Source organism: Trichosurus vulpecula, chromosome 9 (assembly GCF_011100635.1).
Source record: "Trichosurus vulpecula isolate mTriVul1 chromosome 9, mTriVul1.pri, whole genome shotgun sequence".
NCBI lineage: Eukaryota > Metazoa > Chordata > Mammalia > Diprotodontia > Phalangeridae > Trichosurus > Trichosurus vulpecula.
The window spans coordinates 203991487-204018125 of record NC_050581.1 but is presented as its reverse complement, the minus strand read 5'-3'; the positions used below and the strand labels follow the sequence as shown (position 1 = coordinate 204018125).

Here is a 26639-nt window from a genome sequence, read left to right as displayed (position 1 = left end):
CTAGAGGAAAGGGCTTCCCATCCTCGGCGGGATTCAGGCTGAGGATGGGATGGAGAGTCTGACTGAGCTCCCTTACAGCACCAGGATGCTGTCACACCCACTGAGGGTGGTGTTCAGGGGTCAGGGGAAGAAGACCAGTGTGGGCTGGAGGAGTCCAGGAAGGCTCCCTGACGGAGGTGGCATGTGAGGCTTGCTGCCTCCTCTTCTCCCCACTTCCCCGCCTGCTCCTGCTTCCTCTCTTGCTTTTCCTTTCAAGCCTGGGCTTCATATCTATCACCTTCCTTCCTTCCTCTACCCACAGTATGTCTCCCCTGGTCCTGCCTCCTGCAGGATGCTTTCTGGGGTTCAGACTTCTTTTCTCATTGCCGCAGTCCCACCTTGGTGAGGTAAGCTTTCCCTGCCTGGGGCATCTCATTTTGGCTGTGCTTCACCCCTCTGGCATGTAGTGCCCGTTGAGTCTGCAAAGGAGAATTCATAAGAGTTCCTTTATTGACTTTGAGTTGATTATTTTCCATCAGCCCAGAATCACAGTGAGTGAGAATTGGAAGGCTTGTTGGTAGCCTCTAGTCCACTCTATATGGACCCCCACCAAAACTTTTCTGATGAGTGTTCAACCCACCTCTTCTTGAAGATGTCCATGGAGAGGTGCTACCTTCCCAGGCAGCCCATGCTACTTGGGGACCCCTCTAAAGTTAGGAAGTTTCTCCTGACCTCAAGCCTCAATCTGTCTCACTGCACAAGGTATCTAGACTCCAAAATCATCTGGGCTTCCAAGGTCCATGGTTAGTGATCGGTCTATTGGTTTCCTTGTTAGAATTGATATAGGGGATACCAGGCCTATGACCCTCAAAGCCTAACCTGGCTTGGCAGGATCCATGGCTTCTCTGTACATACTCCCTACATCCCAGAGCAAGTCGCTGAGAAGCAAAAGAATGAAATGAGTTTCTCATGCCTCCTGTATCTTTCTCTTATATTCCTGATTCCTCACTCTCTGTCTCTGCTTCAGATTACCCAGGGACACATTGGGCATAAGCCTAGGGTCCCTAGGGTATAGTGCTTTAAGTGATACCTTTGGCAAGCAGAAATTAAACTGAATTTAATCAAAAGCTCACCATAGGGCGGGGCATAAGCTTCAGGTAAAGTCCCCTCTGCCACCAGCAGATTGACTCTTCTAAGCCCCAGCCTGGCAATAGACATGCTTCAAGCATGAATGACACTGAGAAGTTGCACAGTTCTCTGGTTTGTCTGAATTCTATCACTACTGAGACAAATCTCCTACTGTTTTTCCTGCCCCCAAATGTTGAGACTGGAAATGAAGCTGAACTTGTCTCAGGTGCCAGCTGAGGCTTCAGGCCCTGGAGAACAGGGAGAAGCTGAGAGCAGAACCACCTTTGTGAGAAAGTCAGCAGCCCCATAGCAGTCATGGAGGGTCAGGGATGGCTGCCAGGGACAAAGGACACCCCCAAAAGGGGCCAGAGGCTGGAGGCAGAACGACAGGGTATAGATCTGAAATGTGAGTGACCCCCACACAAGCAACAGAATTCATGGAGCAGGAGAGGGAGGACACATGACCTAGTTTCAGCAAAATGGTTGGATGCTGGATGAAGGAGGAGGGTCCAAGTTTAGCAAAGACTCCAAGACAATTGTCACACTCACAATCTGTTGCCTGAGATGGAGCCCACCTTCCAGCTTCCTCCAATGGTTTCCAGCTGGCCAGCTCCCCAGAGCTCTCTGACACTGCCCACTGAGGGAAGCTGGCCAGCTCCAAGCAGAGGCAGGTAGATGCTCCTTGCTCAGCCCCAACCAAGCTCACCACCTACCACAGATCAGCAGGCTGCCCCACTCCCTCCAGCAACAGCTTCCAGTGGAGCCATATGAGAAACTCTTCATGTGTGATTTGGAGAAAACACATTCTTTTTGTCCTACTTTGAGAGGGTCGTGATTTCATTGGTGTAGGAACTCCCCACACAGTGAAGCTCATCACCTCCCCATGGCTTCTCATGCTCAGAGAAACACTCACTTTCCAAGTTGGAAAGCCTCCAAGGCCATCTTCGCCGACCCACAGCTGACTCCCATTCCCAACAATTCAGCCTTTGCTCAAATGAGAGAGAACTCACTGCCCCTAGAGGCAGCCTGCTTTCTTCTCGCAGCTTTAGTGTTAGGAAATGTCTCCTTGCATCCAGCCTAAATCTGCCTCTGTGTGGCCAAATGAAATAAACCTCATTTCAAATGTTTGGAGACAATGATCATAATCTCTTCAGCCCAAACATACCCAGGTTCCTTATCCTGATTGACTTCCTCTGGACACTCTTTAACTCATCAGTGTCTTTCTTTCCTTCCTAAACTTCAGTGCCCAGAACTGAACACAGTCCTCCACGTGATGGGATCAACCAAGGCAGAGTATACAGGGACTCTCACCTCCCCACTCCTGGAGACTGCTTTTCAAGGAAGCCTTGTTGACTCACTTGGGACTTGTGGTCCACTATAAAAGCCCACCTATCATTTTAACAGGAATGGCTTTCTAGCCATGCCTCCCCTATTTGTGAGGTTGGTTTTTCTGAACCCGAGTAAAGGAGTTTGCATTTATCCTATCATATTTCATTGTATTAGATTTAGCACTTGTTCAGTCATTTCAGTTATGTCCCTCTTTATGACCCCATTTGGGGTTTTCCTGGCAAAAATACTGGAGTGGTTTGCCATTGCCTTCTCCAGCTCATTTTTACAATGAGGAACTGAGGCAAATAGGGTTAAGTGACTTGCCCAGCGTCACACAGCCAGTAAGTGTCTGAGGCTGGATTTGAACTCAGGACTCCAGGCCTGGCACTCCATCCATTGCACCAGCACTTTCCACTAAATGGATCATGAGAGGGCTCTTGAAGGAGGTGGCCCTTGAAAGGAATAAGAGTTCCAAGATGTAAAAGTGAACACCTTCCAGGCATAGTGGACAGCTTGTACAAAGACATGGAGAGTGGGAAAGGAATTCCTACATAGAGAGCCTTGCATAGGTCAGTTTGGCAGGACCATGGGGTGGACAAGGAATCAACCTGGAGAAACAGACCAAAGACAAATTGAAAAGGACTTTAAACAGCAAACAGAGGAATCTGCGTCTTATCTTAGAAGGGATAGGGAGCCACTGAAGATGCTTGAGGAATACAAGTTTGACATCTGTGCAGAGAATGGACTGGAGAGAGGAGAGACCAATTGGGGGCCACTAACTTGGTCTCTAGTTCCTCACTTCCAAAAAAGTAATGGGATCTCTGGGTCCAAGAGCCAACTATTAAGAATAATTTAGTCACTTTTCCCCACATGATTCCAAATTGTTTTCCATAATGGTTGGACTGCCTTGCAGCTCCACCAATCATGTATCCCTGTACCTGTCTTCCTGAAGTCTTTCCACCATTAGCACTTTTATCTGATTTTTTTAATCATCCTAGATAATCTGATAGATGAGACATGGAAGTCAAGTAATTATTTTAGTTGTGGTTTTGTTGTTATTAGAGAATTGGGCTGTTTTTTTCAAATGGTTACTTGTGTTGAACCTGGAGTCAGTAAGATATGAATTCAAATCCTGCCTCAGATACTAGCTGAGTGACCATGAACAAGCCTCTTATGACTCTTCTCAGCCTCAGTTTCCTCATCTGCAACATGAGGGTAATAATAGACCCTGCCTCACAGGGTTCCCTCTAATGGGGTGATAGAAGTAAAGTGCTTTGCAAACCCTTAATCGCCACCGAGATGTCGGCTGAAGTCGTTACCATCATCGCTCTCCTTTCTGAAGCCCGTCCTGTCTCACTCCTTTCATTCTTTGAAGAAGTGTTTTCTTCTGCTGGCTCACGTTACTCGGCCCTTGTGCATTCGCCGATGCTGCTTGGTGCTAGAATGAGCACGCGCAGAGCCCCTGCCCTGCCCCATCGCACCGTGGGAGTGGGCTTGCTTACTCCAGATTGGCTGCCTTTAGCTTCCCTTTGCTGGCCGTCCTGACTAAAGCTTGTGGCTGACTACCGCGGCAAGCTGGTGCTGTGTCCATCTTGGGCAATGTTCTCAGGGCTCAGTCCCATGACCCCTGAACAAAGTCTTTGGTCAATGATCTCCTCCATTAGATAATGAGCTCCTTGAGGAAAGGAGCTGTCTTTTGCCTTTCTTTGTATCTCTGCTGTTTAGCACAGTGTCTGGCACTTAGTAGGCACTGAATAAATATTTATTGACTGACTGAGTGACTGACCCTGAAGACCTGATTGTCTTCAAAATTCTAATTTTCTTTAATGGCGATTAGGCTTTTTTCCTCAAATTTATTTTTAAAATTATAGTTTTGCTCTAATGTCATTCAGTTATAGCAAACTGACATAATTGTATTTTCTGAATCTAGCTTTTGTTTTACAGCTTTACAAGCTCAGGTTACATTCTCAAAATGAGAGTCATGCTGCATTGATGGCTTACTTTTATAGCCTAATTTTAAAATGTAAATTAAAATGCTAAAAGCAACAACTTGCAAACTAATAGAGTTTTCGGTTTTTTAATGTAAAATTTAAAATGTTTTTCTTTCTGATTTTGTTTTTTAATTACAAACTACAAGGGAAGCCCCAAATGTCTTGGTGCCCAGGAGGAGGTCATATAATTTAGAGCTGGAAAGGACCTCAGAGACCATCTAGTCCAACTCATTCATTTTAGAGATGAAGAAACTGCCTGAATGCACACTTAAGCCCCACCCCCTGCCAGTGAGAACAGAAAATATTTGAAGGTTTGGGGAGGAAACACTTGGGTTCCCATCAAAGTCAGAGGAGGTGGCTGAGGGAGGGATTGCATCACCAGACTCTCTAGCCAATTGGGAACATGCTTTAAAAGGCCTGACCCCCTTTTCAGAGGCTTCTCCTTTGCTTGTCATAGCTTCTGGTCCAGGCCCCAAGGGGAAAGTGCACTCTCTCTCTCTCTCTCCCTCCCCCCTCCTTTCCTCCCTCTAGAGAATATCAGATCCTTCTGATACCTTGGAAAATCCTCACCACCCGGCTTTTTACTGGGGGGGAGCCTTGTCCCTCCATCGTCAAATTTGACCCTCACATCCTCCCTGGTAGGTAGCAACAATGAGAGTGATGATGATGCTGCAGCCAATGATGATGGATGGCTCTGTGGCACTGGGAGGTTTTCTAATGCATTCCCCCTTTGAACTCCCTGGGGTACATACTATTCCCATTTTCCAAATGAGGAAACTGAGGTCCAAAGAGGTTAAGGGACACTGCACTCACACAACGGGATTTGTCCCTGAGTCCTCCTGCCCTCATATCCAGCAGCTCTGTCCACTGGGTCATGATGCCTTTGGGACATTTTGCAGAGGAGCCCAGTGAGACCAGGGCACAAAGAAAGCTTGCTGTTCCTGGCACAGCCTATGGCAGGTCTCATGACACTGGCTGAAGTCACCCCAGCCTAGAAGTTTAGATGACAGAAACTCTGAGCACAGCTAACTCTGGGCACCGGGAAAACCCCTCCTGGAGCCAAAGGCCCAGCCCTGGGCAGCAGCAGGATGCTGGCAGGGCCAGAAGAGGCTGACAAAGGGGAGGGTGGCTGCTTGAAACTCCACAGGGGTCTTCCTCATTTCCCACTCCTACATTCTGGCTATTCCTCTGCCTCAGCTCCAGCCAAGCCTGCTGGGCTGGGACCTGGGGCTTTCTCTGAATTCCTTTGAGCCATTTGCTGCTATGCCTTGTTGTTCCTCAGGTCAATGGCTGACTCTAAGTGGTAGCAGCAGGGTGAATAGGCAGTTCGACTCAAAGTCCCATGTCTGGAGTCAGGGTAGCCATAGGGAAGCCAAAAAAGAGGTGGCCATTGAAACTTTTTTAAATAGAAAGGAGCAAAAGGAAGTTCAGAAAGATGCCCAGACAAGCATATCAGTCTGGAAAGTACTGCGTAATATTTATTATATACTTTTGTATTTAAAAAAAGCCAGTGGTAAGAAATGGAGGTGGGAGGCTTCATAGTCAATCGTCTCTTTGGGTTCTGTTGGAAGTGACCTTTTGGGCAGGGTATCTTACATTAGAATAAAACAAAATAGAAGAAGAATTCAGGGTCCTGACTTCCTTGGAGGCTGAGGAGGGAGAGGAGGAGGAGGGAGAGGAGAGGAGGAGGTGGAAGAGGAGGGGGTAGAGGGAGAGGAGGAGGAAGAGGTAGAGGAGGAGAAGGTAGAGGAAGAGAAGGGAGAGGAAGAGGAGGATGAAGGGTGTTAAACCTGGCAGTTTGGTTGAAGAAGGCAAACAAGCTAGGTGATAGAAAAATCCGTGTTGTTTATAATTTTCCCTTAAATCATAGCTAAGCTAGCGTACTTGTACGTACAAGGAGTCAGAGCATAAGCTCTGGCTGTCTGAACAAAGGAATGAGAATACTTATATACATTATTTTAGCAGACCCAGCAAGCCTGTGTTACCTTACCTCCACGACCCCCATGTATGTTTAACCATGATACAAGAAGAGGATTTTCCTTAATGGAATAGGGTTGTAAAGGATGTTGACAAAGGTCAGTTAACATTCTCCCTTGGGGTTAGGGTCTCATCCTTCAATGGCTAACAGGGGTAAGAACGTCCCTAGGTCAGTCTAATCCGGCCTTGTTGACAGAGGTAGGGGTGTTTCCTGAGCAAACTCTAGAGAACAAAGGAGCCCAGGTCCTGGATCTTCTTCCAGTTACTCATTAATTCAGGCTCTGGGTCTGGTTGAAATTAAAAATGATATGAAATGGTATAAAATGTTCCACAAGGGGAAGAGGGAGAAGAGGAGAAGGAGGAGGAGGGAGTGGAGAGGGAGGAGGTGGAGGAGGAGGAAGTTGAGGAGGAGGAAGAGGAGGAGGGGGAGGAGATGCCGAGCCAGAGTGTGCGGCCCCGTGGGCACCTGGACAAAGTCTGTGCTGATCTGCCTCTCCCTGCCCTGCCTGCCCTGGTTTTTAACTTGAATCACTTCAGGATCTGTGATTCCCCGGGGCTCTACTCAGTAGGCCTGTACCTTTCCAAACCAGAATCGCCCCTCCAGGCCTCAGCTCCCGGGGTAGAATGGAAGCTTCTTGAGGGCAGGGCCTGTCTTTGATCTTGCAGTTCTATCTCCTATGCTCAGCCCAGTGGCCGGCGAGTACTTAATTAATGCTTTTTCACTCATTTGGTTCTCCCTCTGCTCATCCTCTCCATTCAACCTGTCACAAAGCCCTATTGGCTCAGTCTCCCTTATCTATCTCTTCCTTTCATTACCATAGATACCATTCCAGTGGTATTCAAACCTGCGGTACTTCATGCCTGGACTATGGTAACAGCCTCTTAGCTGGGCTCTGTGCCACATGCTACCTCCTTTCTGCGTCCTCCAAACATTTGCTAGGCTAATCCCAGTAAAATAAAGCTTTTCTAAGGTTCTTTCTCATATACCCTCCACGATTCCCCAGTGACCTTCTGAAAAAAAGTGTAGACTTGAGACTGCCCTCCAAGGCCTTCATGGCTCAATATGAACCTGGCTTTTCCTTCTCATCTCTTTTTCCTTCCCAGTAAGTACGATATGGCCCAACCAGTCTGGTGTCCTGCCAGTCTCAGCCTCCTCCTTTCCACCCTAGAGCTGGGGGTGTGCTGCCCTATTCCCCCAAACCTCCATGCTTGCTGTCATGCCGCTCCACCTCCTCTCCTTCCTCGGAGGCCCAGCTCCAACCCTGTTTCCTCTAGGCAGCTTTCCCGACTGCTCAGGCCCATCCTCATCAGCCTTTCTGTACTCATTGCCTCAGCTACACTCTCATCCTGGGTTACATGCTGTCCTGTTGCAGCGTCAGAGTCTCATCTCCCTTGCCAGAGTGGGAGTTTCCTGAGGGCAGGTGATAGAAACACTGTAAAAAGGAGCTTCCTAAACATGATATGTGAGTGCCCTTAATTCTCCCTTTCTCCTCTCTTCCTCCCCCCACCCCATACCCAGTCACCAACATAAGCCAGCAGAAGACTGCCCAGTAAACACTTACTGAGGTAGGTCCACTCATGTCCTTCTGATAAAGGAAAGACTAGTATGACCCCAACTGATGGTTCCCTGGCCCCCTTCACTGCCACCTCCAAAGGACAGAAGACAGGACCACCTACTGACACTCAAACTCTATACCTCAGCTTCTTTAGCCCCCCCTTGGCCATCCAGAATCCTCAGTCAGTAGTATAGTGCCAAAGTACCCTTGCTATAAGTATACAGAGCCTCAGGGTCCAGACCAGAGCCAGAGGAGGAGGAGAGGGGAAATGCTGCTTAGTGCTGAAGAGTTAGAGTAGGGTTGTGGAAAGACCACTGCACAGTAGGTCATGAGTCTCCTAGGTCTGGCTCTATCTCTGTCTCAGGCTCACTGAGTAGCTTCCTCTGTAAAATGAGGGGTCAAGCAAGATCATCAAGTCCTAAGATCATAGATTTTACAGCTGGAAGAGACCCCAAAGGCCACCAAGTCCAACCCCCACATTTTACAGGGAGGCTAAGTGATTTGTCCAAGGTCACGCAGATAGTCAATCACAAAACCAGGATTGGAACCCGGATCCCTTGACTCCAGATTCCATGTTTTCCTTGCTTTACCACTGATAATCTCAAAAGTCCCTTCCAAAATTGACATGCTGTGCCTCTAAGTTGTATCTTGTGGAAAGTGCTCCTTCCAGGTACTATTCTACTCAGTGTTCTAGGGAGTGAGCCTGAGGGGCTAGGACTCACTCAAGAGTCACCACCAGTGCGCTTCTCATTGATTATTAGCCAGTAGCTTCAATCAGCTTTTAGAAAAGGTATTTACTAAGGTGTTATAAAGACACTTGGTACTAAACATCTCAACCAAAACAGGGGTATGCTCTCCTCCTGCACATACGAAGTTCTTGTGAATAGTTGGTTCAGCCTTAATGTACAAAGGTCATGAGGCACACATGGGAGGAGTATATGTGGCAAAGGGGCACTTCAGTAGTCCTGGCACTAAGAGTATTTATCTCCTTTTGTGGAGTCTTCAAGGTTCCCAGCTCTCTGCTGGGTTCTGAGGATATGTCCCTTTCTGAAGTCCATAGCCACCATTCTCTCCACCCTGGGGGGTAGGGTGGAAGTGGCAGTGGCACACTCTGTGAAACTACTTCCCCATCCCTTAGGTGGCTATCTTGTTGTATGTGTGTGTGTCTGTATATTTTTGTCCTTTGTGTGTCTCCCTCTTCTCTGTGTGAGATGCATTGTCTCCTAATGGTCCCCTCTGTCCAGTGACATGGTCAATGAAAGTGGATGAGAGGAGAGGGAAGAAACTGCACAAGAGTGGATCTCCCTGAGTGGTTTAGCTGGAACTATAATCTTCCATTCTGTCTCTCTGTCATGTCTAGAATCAAATATAAATTCCTGTGTTCGGCATTTAAATCTCTTCACCAGTTGGCTCCAATATACCTTTCTAGGTTTATTAATTGCATTCCCTTTCATGGACTCTCTGGTCTGGGCAAATTAACCTTCTTGCTATTCCTCCCAATTGACATCTCACCTCCCATCTGCAGGCCTTTGCACAGGTTTTTCCCTATGTATGGGAAACTCTCCCTCCCTCCTCTACCTCTTAGAACCTTCAGCTCTTTAAGAATCAGCTCAGTTACTCTCCCCATCCAGTCACTGATCCTCCCAGTTGGCAATGTACTCTCAATCACTGCATTTATGTTTTGTAGATCTCCTGAATATGCTTATCTGTGAGCATTCATCCCACTAGTGAATGTGAGCTACTTGAAGGCAAAGGCTTCTGTATTTATAGTCCCAGTGTCCAGCACAGTGCCTGGCACAGAGTAAATGCTTAATGAATGCTTGCTAATGGACTGATTTATGAAGGTCATGAAGCTTGGAGGAATAATTAATATGTTGGATGAAAAAATAGAATTCCCCCCCAAATCTCAACAAGCCAGAACAATGGTCCAAATATAGCAGCAAGGAATTTGGGGGTTAATAGGGTTAAATTTGAAGTCCTGAATTTAGTTTTTTTTAATCAATTGCACAAATTGAGAAGATTGGGGGAGAGGGGAATGGAGTGTGAGTATGGCAAGACAACAATTATATGAAAAAGACCTGAGGGGGTGGAATTAAGTGACTTTGAGCTCAATAGGGATCAACAGTTTGAATATGTGAATGGCACTGTCCCCTCCCCCAAGCTAACAGCATCTTAGAACACATAAATAATAATATGGCATCCAGAACAGATTCTGTAAGGGAGGCGATCAGCACCGTGGCCAGAGGTAGGGAGGGAGAGACTGATACCCTCAGCTGAATCAGCACTATGGCCAGGGGCGGGAGCAATGCTGAGTCCACTCTGTAGCTACACAGAGAAAGTGCATTGTGCTGCAATTGTAGACATGGGGTAGAGAGGGGATGGGGATGTGCAGTGGGATTATTCAAGAGGAAGGGCTGTTATCAACGCTGGCAAATCTAACTGGGCTGGCTGGCTGGCTTTGGTGCCTCAAAATGGTTTGTCTTATTCAAAATGAGAGTTGGATCCAAATAAACCTTGGAGTTAGGGAAGGGCCCTGTTGCTTGGTCTGAATGTCCCAAGGAGAAATGTCCTTGGTGTGAGTGTGTTTCTGAGACTCTTACCTTGTATACAGGGAAGCAGTCAGGTGTGTGTGTGTGTGTGTCTAGGTGTTCTTTCCTAGGAGTCTGATGTCTTGTGGGTGTTGCTTAATAACAATAATAATAGCTAACGTTTATATAATGCCTTAAGATTGGTGAATCATTTTACATATATTATCTCATTTGATTCACGCAACAAGTCTTGGGATAGGTGCCTGGCTAACAAGTGTCTGAGACAGGATTCAAACTCAGGTCTTCCTGACCCAAGTCCAATGTCTTGTCCGCTATACCATGCTGTCTCTGGGCACTTGGGACTCTCATTCATTAGCAATGGTCATTTTTCAAGTAAGCCTATCCCTCTGGCTGCTATGATAGCAGGCAGCAGGATCAAACAATGACTTTCTGTGTCACAGTGACATAAATTTTACAACACAAACTCCGACCTTTGCAAAACATCAGCCTCAGAAGGCACTTATGCTGGGAATATGGAGAAGTAATGGTCTGTAATGAATAGTTCTTTTGGTGGAAAAGAGCTCCCTGCTGAGCAACTTTCAGCCAGGTAAATCAGGAAAGGACTATGTTAGTTTAGCTATAGAAGTGGTCAGCACCATGGCCAGGGGTAAGAACCATCTGAGGACTGGAACTAAGTCTCCACTACTGTATAACAAAGGGTGGTTTGCAGACATCAGTTTTTCTGACGGCCACATGTTCCATGTGCCGTTTATAGTGTGCTAATGGGCTGTGTTACACCTGTGGCCAAAGTGAAAGTGTGCCAAGGTGGTCCTTACTTGGCTGTCCCTTCCCTGGCTGTCTCTTCTCTGGTGGTCCATTCTTTCACAGCTTTGAGTGCATGTCCTAAGTGACGCTTGTTCTGAGACCATCTCCACAGGGGACTGCACTGAGAGCAGGTATAACAAAGCAGTAATTCTCCTACTGGTCAACTCACATACGGAGCACTCTCCAGCACTTTTCACATTGCATTTCAAAAGGGACCTGAGGAATATTTACAGAAAAAGGAACAAGATGATATGTAGGGAATTTGAAGCCATGTCATATGAGAGCTGAGATTGTTTGGTCTGGAGAAGAAAAAGCTTGGGAGGGACATGATAAGTGTCTTCAAATGTGTGAAGGGGATGCCATTGTCCAGCTTTGCCTTGCCAGGGACTAAGACCAACAGCTAGAAGTCATGGGGAAGCATATTCTAGCACTGCATGCCAAAGAATTTCCTAAGCATTGCTGTTCTCCAATAGTGTGGTGGGCTTCTTCAAGTGGAAGTTAGTAACCACTAGTAGGAGATGTTATGTATGGAATCTGTATTAGGGCTGGATGCAGCTCTATGGCCACTGGGACCAATTTGAGTTCAAAATCTATGGTCCTTACCCTCCCTGGCCTTCGATTTCCTCAGGTGGTTGGTCAGGGCCCCTGAGGCCCCTTTCAGCTCTAAATTTATAATCCTTGACCTCCTCAAGCCTCAGTTTCTCCTTCTGTGAGATAAGGGGGTTGGCCTAGATAAAGGGTCTTAACCTGGGTTCTCTGGATTCCCAGTGGGTCCATGGATAGATTTCAAGGAGTCAATGAACTTGGATGGGAAAACATTTATCTTTCTTTTCATTGATCTCTTAGTGAAATGTAGCCTTTCTTTCCATTATAAATCTAGGCAACATTCTTCTGAGAAGAGGTCCATAGGCTTCAACGGTCTATCAATGAGGTCTCCAGCACAAGAACTCCTGGCCTAGATGGTCCCTATGGCCCATTTCAGGTTCAACTGTATGGTCTTTGATCTCCCGGGGCCTTGGTTTCCCCACCTGGGGCATTCTGCCATGTGATGATTCCTATTAGAGAGCCCTTTGTGCACTGAACCCATGCTCCACAGGGCAGATGCATCAGGTACCTGGGGTTTTTTCCATATGGTACCAGGTGAGGTTTGCTGCCCCTGGGGACAGAGTCAGCATGAGTGGCAATGGCAAAACTGAATGAAACAAAACAAACAAAATGCCTCGAATTTCATGATGGGGCGAACAAGCCTCTAGGGAGGAGCCTTCCCAAAATCCTTTAGCTAGTTCTCAGGTAACTGTATGTCTGTCTTGTGCCTGTCTCAAAACCTCTCCAGTTGTATAGAGCCTTTCAGAGCTTGGACTCTGAGATCAGGAAGCACCAGAGTTGGATCTTAGTGCAGAGAAAGATAATTAAGTCTTATTCCCATTCTGAATATGATGTAACTGAGGCTTAGCAAGGTTAAATTGTATGATTTCTCTCTGTGGTCATATGCCTAGCAACTGTTGGAGGTGAGATGCATTTCCAGGGCTCTCCTGACTAAGCCCCAGCACTCTTTCCATGACCCCACCTTGTCAGTGACTGAGAGAGCACGAAAGAGAGACAGACAGACAGAGAGAGAGAGAAAGAGAGAGAGACAGAGACAGAGACAGACAGAGACACAGAGACAGAGACAGACAGAGAGAGTCCCAAGAGCCATTTACAAGGAGCTGGAATGCTGTTGTGCTGAAGAGAAATGGGAATTCTCCTGTGGAACTCTGGAGGGCAAAGTTAGAATGGACAACATCCCTGATGCAACAGGTTTTGACTCAGGAAGAAAGGGCAGTTGGGGACAACCAGCAATGGAAGGGGTTACTTCATGTGTTAGTGAACTCTCAATCACTGGAGGTATCCAATCATAATCATAGTGTTTTCTTTCTAGCATTGGCCATCATTTGATCATTCCCTCAATCCTGTGAAGGAAGCATGTATGCCTCTACATTTCAGAGCTTTAGGGTCCCACTGGTTGGTGTGGGGTTCCCTTTATCACTCAGGAAGAGCCTAGCTTCAGAGGTGATTGGGGCCCAAATATTCACCCATCCCCCTGCCCAAAGTCAGCCAGGATGGTCCTTGGCCAACAGACACACTGTCCATCCCTGGGCCTGAATTCCAGCCTTGCCCACTGGGCAAGACGTGTCAGAACTTAACTTCCATTTGCTTGGCCTTTGAGCAGCCAAGACCACCTCCCTGGCACAATGCCACACCAGGAGGTAGGTACTAGAGGTTACTGTGATCCCCATTTCACAGATGAAGAAACAGAAGCTCAGAGAAATGGAGTGGTCTTCTTTGGTTGCTTCATCACTTCTAGGCAAAACTCTCCAGCTCCAGTATTCCTTCGAGTGTTAGCCTCTGCTCTTCGAAGCTTGCTCTCCAAGCAAAAGTCAAGACCCTGTGTCTGGGCTGGCATCTAGGAGACTCCTGCATTGGGTGTGATGTCAGACCAGACCACTCCATAGAATCTTTGAGCCAGAGTGGACCTTAGAAGGAATCTAGCTTGAAGTCTGAATCCCCTTACTAAGATCCTCATCAATCCATCATTTAACCTCTGCTAAAATGCTTCCAGCACTGTGGAAAATACTCCCTCCCCAGGCAGCTCATTCCATTTTTAGACAACTTTAATTGTCAGGAAGTGTTTCCTTACATGGAATCCAAACCTGCCTCTGCCACTTACACCCACTGGTCCTGATTCTGCCCTCTGGGCCAACACCAAGAGCCAAGTCTGATCCATCTTCCAAATGACTGCCTTCCAAGATCTCAGGGGAGGGCAATTATCAGATTCCCCTAGGTCTTAGCCTCCTCTTCTCCCCTCCCCTCCCATCCCCTCCTCCCCTCCCCTTCTCCCCTCCCCTTTTCCTCTCTCTTCCCCTCCTCCACTCCCCTTCCCTCCACTGCCCTCTCCTCCTCTTCTCTTCTCTCCTCTTCTTTTCTCTTCCCTTCTCTCCTCTTCTCCTCTCCTCTCTTCTGTTCTCAGTGACTCCTAGCCCCCAATGTATGCTCCTACTTCCTTCCACTAGTCCTCTTATGGCTTGGCTTTGAAACCCACCCTCACCCAGCATCCCTTCCTCTTGCCATGCTCCAATTTGGCAATGGAATGCCAAAATTTTACGGTTCCTTCTTCCAGGGTCGAAGTCAAAGATCATTCCATCCCCCGATCCCACCAAGGGCAGCTTTGGGCAGGACCAGTTCCTTTCTGCTCTTAGCACTCAAGCCAAAGACAGGAAAACACCTGGGAGCTGAAGCTGGCTGGCTTTACCCTGCCTCCCAAAGGTCTCTTGGTCCAGGCCTTCCTTTCTCATCTCCCACGTCTCAGGTTAAGAGAGATCTTAGGGGGAATCTGCAAAGGAGGGCAAGACTGCTGGATCTCCAGAAGCTGGGGGCAGGGTGGAAGAGAAGGGAGCCGTCAGGAGAGACCGGGGATCTCCAGACAAGTTGGAGCCCCAGATACCTGGCCCTGCCCATGACTGGCCCTAGCCTGGTCCTCATACCATGCCCTCCTGCCAGGGCGATTGTCCCTTTCACCCTATCGTTCCTCCCTCTTTCCCCTGCATCCGTGGCAGACACACACACACACACACACACACACACACACACACACACACACACACACACACTGAGCATTGAGGCCCCACAATCAGGAAAGGCGGGGAGGAGGAGGTGGAGCGGAAAGAGAGGGGCGGAGTGAGAGGCTGCAGAGGCGGGGGAAGCGCCGGCTACGGACCTGGGCACCGGAGACTGGGAACCAGACACTGGGCTCCTAGAGGAGCCCCAATCCTGCCCTCCTCCTCTCAAGGTCCCCCCTTCTCTTCTCCCGGTCCCGCCCTCTCTCCTCCCGCCACCCCCAGCCCAGCCCAGCCCAACCCTGCCTGCAATTGGCAGCCGGGGCACCGCCGCTTACATCCAGGAGTGCAGTGGACTCCCAGACTCCCAGCCCAGCCAGCAGCCCGAGTCGGGACTCCAGCCCAGCCCAGCGCTCGGTGCGCACTGACTTCCCTGCAGGCTGTGCCCTCAGAGCTGCAGGAACAGGCAGGAGCCTGGGAAGGAGGACAGGGAAGGAAAGCAGGAGGCGAGAGGGGCAGACACAGCCACAGCGGGGCCGGCTCACCGAGGCAGAGACGCACACACCCACACGCACGAAGTCACCTGCGCACACACCACCCCGCACCGACACCCACACACACCCACACTCTTTCTGAGTCTCTCTGTCTGTGTGTCTCTTTCTCCCTCCTTCTCTTTCTCCCTCTCCTCCTTCTCCCTCACCCTCTCCCTCTCCCTCCCCCCCCCCCCTCTCTCTCTCTCTGTCTCTGTCTCTCTCCCCCTCACACACACACACACACGCTCTAGCCCCTAGTCCCCCACTCCTCCACTATGGACTTCCCTCTTTTCCCTCGGTGGCCGGACGATGTGGATACCAACTGCAGTGAGCTGCTGCTGCTGCTGCGGGGCCCGCTGCCGGACAGCTGGGGACCGCCCCTCTTGGACTCGCAGGGTAGGTGCTCCCGCTGTTGTCCTGGGCCGGCCGGGAGGCAGGGGCCCCGGGACGGGGCAGCCCTGGGATACGGAACCCCAGCTTTGCTGTGGGTTCGGCGGCCCCAGTGCTCCTCATCCAGCCCTCCTCTGTCCCGCACCAGGTCCCTACTGCAATGCCACCACTGACCAGATTGGGACGTGCTGGCCCCGCAGCGCTGCCGGGGCCTACGTGGAGAGACCCTGTCCCGAGTTCTTCAACGGTATCAAGTACAACACCACGAGTGAGTATCCCCCCTCCTTTCCTTCCTCTTCTTCCCTTGGCACCCCGGATCTCAGGGCCAGGAGCCAAACAGCCTGAGGGAAGGGGGTGATGGATTGGGTGTCAGAGGCCATCCGGTTTACTAGTTCTGGGACTCTGGGCCAATCACTTTTGCCCTATGAGCCTCAGTTTCCTCATCTGTACGGTGATGGGGATGGAGCTGAGGGGCTTCCATCATCGCCTCAGCTCTAAATCTTGACATCCTATGATCCACACTGCGCCCCCCCCCCGTTATCCCAAGGGAGACTCTTCCCGCTGGATTCAGGCACCCAGAGCTGGGATGGGGGACAGGGAATCAGTTTCCAGATGGGAGAAAGAGCAGGATATCGACTCCTGGAGCCCGCTAAGGGGATCTCTTTATAAAGGGAGGGATGGGAGTAAGGAGTGTTTAAGCATGGGCTGGTGTAAAAGTTCCACTGATGATGGGTAAGGGGGAGCCAGGTGCCTTTTAGAACCAGAAGTTGGAGACCCTCGATATCCGGGGAAGCCTGGGAGAGGGAGGTCACTTTCCCTGGTATCCCACCTCACACAATGGCTGTCTGGCTGTCTGGGAATGAATGAGTGAGTGAGGGTAGCAAAGGCCCCTCAGCCTACCCCACTACTAAAGCATTTCCATTCCTTCAAGGCAAGCTTTACCTTCTCCTGACTCCCCTAAACCCCCACCACCACCACATATTCAACCCCCAATGCCAGAATCGGGAAAGAGATGTTTTTTCCTAGGGAATGGAAAGACTGAAAGGCCAGGGCTCCTAGGCTTTGTGGAAGGGAAAGGGAGAGACCACAAGCTGAGGGAAATAGGACAGGGCTCAGGAATCCCAGGCTCCTTCCCATCCCTCCTTCTCACCTCAGACACCTAGGCCAGAGGGCTTCAGTTTCCTCCTCAGTCAAATCAGTGGGTTGGACTCCAAGAGCTCTAAGACCCTCCACATATGCTCTGGATGCAGCTGGGGAGAAAGAGGGGGCCTGGATTGCAGAGCAGAGAACTGCCAAATTGAGAGCTCGGTCCCACCAGTCCAGAGTCTGCACTAGCTCCCCCTCAGAGGCAGCCATTAATGAGGGATTGGGGCTATCTCTTTCCCTCTGAATCAGGGGTCAGGGTTATCTCTTTCCTTCTGAGTCAGGCAGTGGGGGCTATCTCTCTCCTTCTGAATCAGGGGCTCTGAGTCAGATGCTAGGGGCTATCTCTCTCCCTCTGAGTCAGGGACTGGAGGCTGTGTCCCTCTGAGTCAGGGGCTTCTACACTCCAATGTCTTCCTAGCAGGAAACTATCACAGCGAGTCCTTCCAGCCGCAGGATTCAGAAATCTGATAGGGAATGCAATGAGTCCGTGTGCACAGCACTTCCACGCACCTCAGTGTGTTGTTGACCCATTCTCCCTGGTTCCCTTCTTCCCACTATCTTCCTCACCATTGCCTCCTGCCTCTCTGAGTCCTGGGGAGCTGGTGACATGGCCTGAGCTGCTCCTCCACATCTTGGGGCAGCAAGGCTGCTAGAGGAAGGGACACAGCCAGCTCTTGGTCTTACTGCTCACAATTTGGGCCATTATTTAGATCTTGGAAGGGCTGGTACGAACAAGTGGGATTGGACCGGTTCTCAGCAGCACAGCAAGGGAACATGGGCACTAAAGGGTAGTTATAAGGAGGCAGATCTGAACTCCCCAGAAAGGCTGGCTGAGGTGGAGCACAAAGAGCCCTGAATTTCTGGATTTCAAGGAAGGAGATGTGGGTTTAGATCCTGGTCTTGCTGTGTAAGAGCTCTGGTTCCCCCAGGCACTTCGCTTTCCCTGGGGGGGGTCTCTGCTTTCCATTTTTTAATTATTTTTTATTCTCATATGAAAAAACACCCAGTAAAATTAGCATTTCCATATATGTGGCAGAAGAGAAAGAGAGAGTTGACGTGAAGCTGTAGGTGTCTATTAGGTCCAGGGGGAATTTTCTTTGTAAAAGAATTATTCTTATTCTGTCTCCTCATCTTTCAAAAGAGGGAGCTGGATTGAACTCTGTGATTTCTAACCTCCCTCCTAACTCTGGCTCCTAGAGCTTCCTGAGCAATGAGAATTTCCCCAAAGGGCTGTTCTACCTTGGGAGCCCCAGAGATCTACTGGAGTGTCCAAGCCCTAGCTGGATAACCTGTTGGGGAGGCTGTGAAGGGGAGACCCATTGGGCTCCATGGTTTCTAAGGTCTCATATGTAATAAGATGCCCCCCTAACAGTATGATATTCTCAAGCAGTCAATCAAAAAGCATTAATGATGTGCCTCCTAGGTGCCAGGTGCTGTCCTAGGTTCTGGGATCCAAAGGCAGAAAGGAAAGTTTCTGCTGCCTTCGAGGAGTTAGGATTCTACCAGGCATTCTTAGAGCAATTAGATGAGGATTGTTTCAGGGCACCGAGGCACCAAGTGCTGGGACTTGGGGGTCTTGAAAATAAGAGTTTCAGGTTTGGTCAGGAGACAGTATGATTTAACACTCGACCTCAGAGATCATTTTGTTCAAACCCTTCATTTACAGAAGAGGAAATTAAGGATCAGAGAGACTTGCCCAGAGTCATACACCTAAGAAATGGAACAGTTAACTAGAATTTGAACTCTGATCTAGAGCCAGTGCTCTGGATGGCACATCACCCTTCAAAGCACATCATTCAATTGTATTCTCCAGGCCCCATTGCTCAAACCTTTGGATGTGAGGGAGAAGTACAGGAGAAGGCAACTCTCCTTGGAAAGATTCCCAAAAGGTTCCCTTGAGGCCCCTGCACTGGAAGGGGAAGCAGGGTGCCCAGGGAATGATATGTCCACCCTAGAGGATTGGGACAGCTTCTGTGCATCACCACCATCCTCAGCCTTCCACATGACAGATACACAAAACCCAAGTCTGATCCCTTGTCCCTGTGTCAACTGTTCTAGAACTTGGGCTTGGACACACCAGTGACTCAGGGTGGCTATCCACAAAAGAGGAACTGCCTGCATGGGGCTTATTCCAGCTGAGGAAGGAAAAACCGTGTTATTCCATTGTATACAAGGAGTTTCTATTTCCAAATGCATGACGAAGGGAAAATGGATGAGATGGAAACTGCCCCTGTGGTGAGAGGCACCTGAGGCAGCCTCAGTGCAGTGTGTGTGCCTGGGCCTTTGGGCTTCTCTTTGGCAGCCTAGGTCATCCCAAGGATATAAAGTGAAAAACTCTAAGGCCTTTGCAGTCATAGGAGTAGGAGGAAGACAGTGTTGAGTCTGCCTTCCATACTGGAGGGTGGGGCTTGGTGTGGGTGCCATGTTGGAAGAAGGACATTGACCAGGTGGGGAGTACTCAGAGGCAGGCCATCAGTGAGGACCCAAAGGACTGGCTACACACGGAGGAGGAGCCATGCTGGACCAGGGAAGAGAACAATTAGGGGATCATGACAGCTATTATCAGGGTCAGAGCAATTCATCAGAAAAGGCATCGCCTGGCCAAGCAAGGTAAGAGGCTTTTTGTCACTGAAAATGTTCCCATAAAGGCTGAATCACCTTTCAGCAGTGTGGTAGAAGGACTTTATGTACCAGGCAGGAAATTAGGCTGCAAGACCCCTGGGGTCCCTTCTAGCCTATGAATCTGTATATTTATACTGCATCACATATGAGATTAGGTTCATGGGAAATTCACTCAGTTGTTCTAAGCCTCAGTTTGCACATCTATAAATGGGAATGATAATGTGCACTTTCAACTTCACAGGGTCCTTTGTGAGGAAAGTTCTTTGTGAACCATAGAAGGAACACAGAAATCAAAGAGATGATGGTGATGCTGAGGAGAAAGGTGATGCTGGTGGTGACGAATGGGCTGAAAAGCGTTTGTTTAGTGTTTCTATGTGCCAAGCACTGTGCTAAGTTGTAGGGATGCAAATAGAGGAGCTCAATCTAATTGGGCAGAGACGACATCTAAAAGAAAGTTCTGGTGCAGAGCAGAGGAAAGGGCCAGAGGTTCTCGGTCAGATGTCAGTGCTGAAGGCATGCAGGATGGAAAGGGCTGGGCCTTCCCTCTCATCAGAAAGAGAAGAGCCGGTGATGTCCACTTCATTCAGACAACCCAGAAAGGCTGAGAGAAGTGGGAGGGTAGGGCTCTCCGGTGGCAGAGGGGAGAGGGCCCTATTGAACTGTACAGGGATGACGATGGTGGTGGTGATAGTGACGATGGCGTTGATGGTGATGATGGCGAGGACGGTGACAATGGCGAAGATGGTGACAATGGCGATGATGGTGACTGTGACAATGAGGAAGAAGAGGCTGACCCTGCTCAGGCTCCTCTTTAGAAAGATGTCTCTGTTATGCAATGTGCTCATGCTGGAGCTCAGGCTCTTAACTGGGGTAGTGAATTTGTTTTCTATCTGATATTTTGATAACTGTCTTATAATTGGTTTCCTTTATATTTTGTTTATTTGTATTTTGATTTATACATTTAAAAACACAATTCTGAGAGAGTCCATATGCTGCCCCTGACCATCTGTCCAAGGGGTCCAGGACATACAAAAATGGTTAAGAGCCCCCTGTGCAGGGGGGTGGTTTGGTCTGGGACCTGCATTTTTAGCCATTTAGGGAATTCCTGGTATGGAAACTCCCTTCATCCATGCAGAACAGCAGCTTGTCTATAATAATCAGGAATTGCCTGGAGCAAGTATGCAGGCAAGAAGATGCCTCTACAGGCAAGTCCAAAAAAATTAAGTAACCTGCCTAAGGCCACACAGCTGGGGTGTGTGTGTGTGTGTGTGTGTGTGTGTGTGTGTGAGAGAGAGAGAGAGAGAGAGAGAGAGAGAGAGAGAGAGAGAGAGAAATCCAGGCCCACAGACTTCATGTCTAGTTCTTTTCCACTCTCACCATTTATTTGGCTTCTCTCTCTCCTCCCCCTTGAGTTAGCTGACCTCCCAGCTCCTTTGCAGACAGATAACAGAGCTCTCCACCTGACCCAGAGGCATGGGGCCAACTTCCACCACCCAAAGTGGCCCCTTAACTGATATTGAGGGAACTGGCTATGTTTGGACTAGAGAAGACTTAGGGGAGTGTGATAAGTGTCCCCAACTCCCCCAAGACCCAGGGATTTGAATTAGCAGACTGTTAAGGTCCTGGATGTCCTTTAACCTTGGGAGACATGAGATACCAGTGCTCCCTTTGACAGAGGGGGAAACTGAGGCTATCCCTGATAACTTGTGACTTGTCCATGGTCACAACTAACATGTGATAAAATGGAGGGTGTGTCAGAGTGAGCTAGGAGGGACCTCAGAGGTCACCGGGATGACCCCAGCATGTTACAGAGAGGGACCCAGGCTCCCAGAGATTACCAGAGCCTTGCACAGGGTCCCGCTGCTACTAAGTGACAGAGCCACAATTCAAACCTGGGGCTTCTGACTCCAGACCCAAAGGTCTTTTCCACTGTTACATCCTGTGACTAGGACTGGAACTTGGGTCTGAAGTCCAGTACTCCTCCCCCCTTCCTCCCCTTTGCCTCTTCTCTCCTTTATGAAGGGAGAAATTCATCTTTACTCTCAATTCCTGGACCAATGTTTAAAATTCAGCCCATCCCTGGTGCCTCTGGCCTCAGGCCCAGAGCTGCTGCTACTTCCCATAGATAGAGAAAGAGCCCAGGGGCCACTGAGGGCATCAGAGTCAGGCAACTCCTGCTCCTACTTAACAGTATTTGCAGTGAATGGCTCTATCAGCCACTGAAGCCCACCCTACACTCAACCCCACCAGGAACCAATGGCATTTCTTCCCAGGGGAGACATTGAGTCATTCTTACCTTTTCTTAGGACATCGAGGATACCTCCCATGATCTGAGCCATTCTGGAGAGGTTCATTAATAAGAACAATTGCTAATATTTATATAGCACCTACTATGTGCTAAGCATTTTACAGAGATGATCTCGCTTGACCCTCACAACAACCCCGGGAGGTAGGTGCTGTTACTATATACATTTTAGAGTTGAGGAAACTGAGGCAGACAGTTGAAGTGACTTGCCCAGGTTTGCACAGCTAGAAGGGTCTGAGGCTGGATTTGAAGTCTGGTTTTCCTGACTCACTGTTCTGGGCACTGTGGCACCCCCTAGCTGTCCCAGTGTACAGGGATAGGCACTGGAACTGAGGAGATTTCTCTCCAAGGAGCTAGCTCCCAGATGAGAAGACTCTGTCTCCCAAGACAGGGCAGCACCTTCTCAGTGACTTCCAGTCTTGGGGTGCTGCTTAGAGCATTGAGTGTGCGTTAGAGGCAAGGCTGGACCCCGGGTCTTCCTGGCTTCAAGAGCAGCTCTGCATTCACTATGCCACGTTGCTTCTCTTTCTGATACATCTCAAAATCTTAATTAATCCCACATGGTATTCAACAAGCTGATAATGAGTCTGGAGAAGTGTGATTCCCCTATATAAATACCCCTTCCTCTACATCCGTCTGCTCTCCTGTCTGCTTGCCAGGCTTTTTGAGATGGTTGAGGAAGGTGAGGCAGACACAGCTCTCTCTCAGCCCAGTGTCTTGATCTAATAAATGTGCCTGAAGTATCATTATTCATCGGTGATGGCAGGGGTGCAGACCCTGAGTCAGTGGGGCACTAAAGCCTCTAGAAGTGGGAATGGGAAGCACTGAGTCACCCCTACCCTCTTGCCTGACTTCTCTTGTGACCCTGGTATATGCTTGTGAAATTTAATTTAATTCAATCCAACCCAATCCAATGAGCATTTATTAAGCATCCACTATGTGCCCTGGATGGGGTCAGTCTTCAGCCCTTAGGCAGACAAAGGAATCATGTCTCCCATGCCCAGGAAGCCCTGGTCTAATAAGGGAGGCAATGTCCCTCCCTGAGGAAACTCCTATGTCTGTTGACTTGATTACTGCTTTGGAAAGGCTCCCCTCCTCTGGCTCAGAAAATGCCAGAGGACCTAGTTTGGGGTCCTGCCTCTGATTCTTACTGCCTTTGGGCCCCAGGCAAATCAGCTTAACCCCCTGGGACCTTCCCACATTACTCTTTTCTAAGTTAGTGATGTCTAAGTTCCTTCTTGCTCTAAGCTCTATGATCTTGTGCCTTTCCTTGGAGATACACCAGTCCAACAGCAGATCAACCCGACTATTCCATCATTGCTGTTTAGTAAGGATCATTCACAGGTGGAGTGAGGCAGCAGTCACCTGCTAGAATTAGGATGAGAATAATCAGAACAGACATCCATGGAGGGCTTTGCCCACAGCATTTCCTGGGATTCTCCCAACCATCCTTGGAGGGAAATGCCATTCCTACTTGTATTTTACAAAGAGGAGGGAATGATAGGGAAGGGAAAGAGCTTGGCTATGGGGACACATCAAGCATGTGGAGATGTGATTGGTGCCCTGGTATCTCCTGAATCCCACTTAATCCTGCTGGACTTATCACAAAGAGCGTCCTGAAGGAAGTCGGAGCATCGGCTCTGCAGACACGAGTGGAAGGCAGCACTGCCAGCAGGTAGGATTGCAAAGAGCCCAACGCCTGTTTACTGGAGATGCTGAAGCCCAGGAGGCAACTCACCAAACAACAACGCACAGCACATCAACTAATGACTCGGTGTTAAACAATAGGGAGGGTTTTCAAGGGGAGCCACAGGGATCACTCGGAGCTTCGTTCTCATCAACGTTTTATTACTTGAAAGAAGGAATACACATTGTGCTTATGGATTTTCACAAACAGTTGGAATGGGTTATTAATAGACTATGTCAAAATCAATATCCAAAAAAATAGTCATGTGATGGAACAATTCACCTGATCTAATAAAGTGAAATTGAACGTGGATAAAGATCGAGCCCCAGAGCTGAGAGGGACTCTAGAAATCAATTAGTCCAACATCCCCATTTCACATGGGGGGAAACTGAGGTCCAGAGAGTTTAAGTGATTTGCCTGAGGTCAGAGTAAGTAGCTAAGCTCAGAATCCAGCCTAGGTCTTCTGAATACAAACTCAGTTTTCATTCCACAATGTCACCCTTGGGTTCAAAAAAACCAACCATCCGAGTGCAGAGTGTCCCCAAAGTCTTAGTACAACGTTAAGTGTATTAAGGCTTATCAAGGCTTTCCATCACCATAAGACTTGGGACATCCTGTCTGAGATGAGGATGATAAGAGCTTCCAAGGAAAAGGCCTGGGTGAGGTGTTGCCTCGGGCTACAAGATCAATTACACCAGAAGGATTTTGTCCATGTGGACAGCTCCCTCCATGACCAGCAGAGCGCAGCCTGGCTGTGACTTGGGCAAGTCTTGAGGAGTTTCCTGAGGCATAAAGAGGTTAAGTGACTTACCCAGGATCATGTAATTAGTGTCAGAAGTGGGTTTTGCCCCAAGATGTTCTTGGCTCTGAGCCCAGCACTCAGTCTACTGTATGACGGTGCTCCAATGCAAGCCTAGTAGGAGTCGATAATATGACGTGCATTAATAGAGACAGAATGTCCAGGACGGGTAAACAGTTCCTATGTCCTCCACCCCCTCTGCTCATACCCTGATCCAGAGGATCGTGTTCAGTTCTGAGAAACAAAGTGCATCAGTGAAAGTCTCCAACCAAAATCACAGCGCATGAGCATTGTTCAAAGGAACTGGAGATGTTGAATCTGGAGAAGAGAAGACTGGGAGAGGGAGGGAGAGACATGAGAGCTATCTCAAGTATCTAAAGGACTATCCCATGGAAAAGGGATTAGCCTGGCTCTGCTTGATCCAGAGGGAAGAATCAGGAGTAGCTGGGGTGATGGATGGGGTAGGGAAGAGAGAAGATTGCAAAGAGGCAGATTTGGGTTAGAAAAGGGGGAAATCTTCCTAGCAATGAGAGCTGTACAAGGCTGAATGGGCTGCCTCAAGATGTTCCTCCCTCCCTGGAGACCTCTAAGCAGTCTGGCCACTTGTCCACTTGGCTGTAAGAGAGATTCTTCCTCAGGTGGAGATGGACCAAAAGCTCCAGAGTCCCTTCTACTCGAGGACTCTGAGATCTTTGCCTTTAGGACAAAGGAGTTGGGTGAGGAAGGCTCTGGGGAAGGGGGAGAGAGGCAGGGTGCCTGCTGCAGGAAGGTCTCAGAGCAGTGACCAGTGGACAGCACAGAACTGAAAAGGAACACAAAGGATCGAGATGGCAAAAAAGATTGAGAAGGCTCCACCCAAAATAGCCGAAGTGGGCAGTGAATGCCGATAACAAAAAGGTTTACTCCTGTTGTTTGGGCCAGATTGTTGGGAGGGGGCAGGGAGAACAGGAAGGGGATTGGGCCCTGCCTGGCTCCAGTGGCATGTAGGATAAAAGCCAGGGAGACAGTGACCCTGCTTTTAGTTTGCTTTTCTTCCCTCTGTTAATGAGAACGATTTTCAGAGCTGCAAGTCTTTCTAAATTATTAACAGGAAAGTGAAGCCCAAGATCAATGAGGAAACAGAGATCACCTTGATGCCCTCTATGAGCTGTAGTCCCTTGGCCCAGATAAATTACATCCTTCGAGATGGGGGGAAACTGGCAGGTGGAATTGCTGAGTCAGGGATCTTTGTGGCTCCTCAAGAACAGGAGATGTACTTCAGGACTAAAGTAAATGCCCTGGGATGTGGGGGAAGAAAGCGGATTCTGCAAACCAAAGACCACAGAGCCTGATTTTGATTCCTGGCAAAATTCTAGAACACATTATTAAAGGGATGGCTTATGAGTTCTCAGAAAGGGAAGCAGTGATGCTAAAAGTCAAACTGGCTTCATCAAGCATAGGTTGTGTCTGTGTAACTCTAAGCACAGCTCCTGGTACACCAGACTAATCTCATTTCCTTTTCTGACAGCATAACTAGACTGGTAGATCAAGGTAATGCTGTAATTGTAGCACAAGTCAAGATGGTTGACTCGACAAAGTATGTTTGTAGAATGATGAAGAGATGGGAAATGGGTGATAGGACAGTTTGGTGAATTTAGAATTTAGATCACTGTCAATCCCCAAGGTGATCTAGAGTGGAGGACTGACTTTAATGGAGTCATTGGTGGTATATTTATCAAATTTATGGATGATAGAAATCCTGGAGGGAACCCTTCCCAATACATTGAATGGAAGACTGAGAATGCGAACATACCTGAACAGATGGAATTTTGTCGTTGACTCATTTCAGTTGTGTCCTACTTTTTGTGACCCCATTTGGGGTTTTCTTGGCAGAGATACAAGAGGGGTTTGCCATTTTCTTCTCCAGTTCATTTTACAGATGAGGAAACTGAGGCAAACGGGTTTAAGTGACTTGCTCAGGGTCACACAGCTAGTGAGTGTCTGAGGCCAGATTTGAACTCAGGAAGATGAGTCTTCCTGACTCTGGCCCAGTGCTCTATATACTATGGCACCACCTAGCTGCACTGCAGATGGCATGCCTGAGTTGAATCTAATAAGCATTTTATTAAGGGAAAATGTCCTGTATGAACTGGTATTCAGAAATTGATATATGGCTCTACTTTTTCTCCTCTCACTCTCTTCTTTACCTCTTACAATCTGGCTTCTGGCCTCATCACTCTGCTCTCTAAAGAAACCAAGGATCTCTTAGTTG

At 48.7% G+C, this 26639-nt stretch overlaps 1 protein-coding gene across 6 annotated transcripts in view; it reads left to right on the top strand.

Moving 5' to 3' along the window:
- CRHR2 (corticotropin releasing hormone receptor 2) overlaps positions 1-26639 on the top strand; it is a gene marked incomplete at its 3' end in the record, with an annotated part of 93596 nt that overhangs the window by 19283 nt on the left and 47674 nt on the right. For 2 of the 6 annotated variants that reach the window (XM_036738354.1, XM_036738358.1), the window contains 1 exon segment: positions 15978-16097. In XM_036738354.1, the coding sequence (XP_036594249.1) occupies positions 15978-16097 (120 nt within the window). 6 annotated transcript variants of the gene reach the window in all.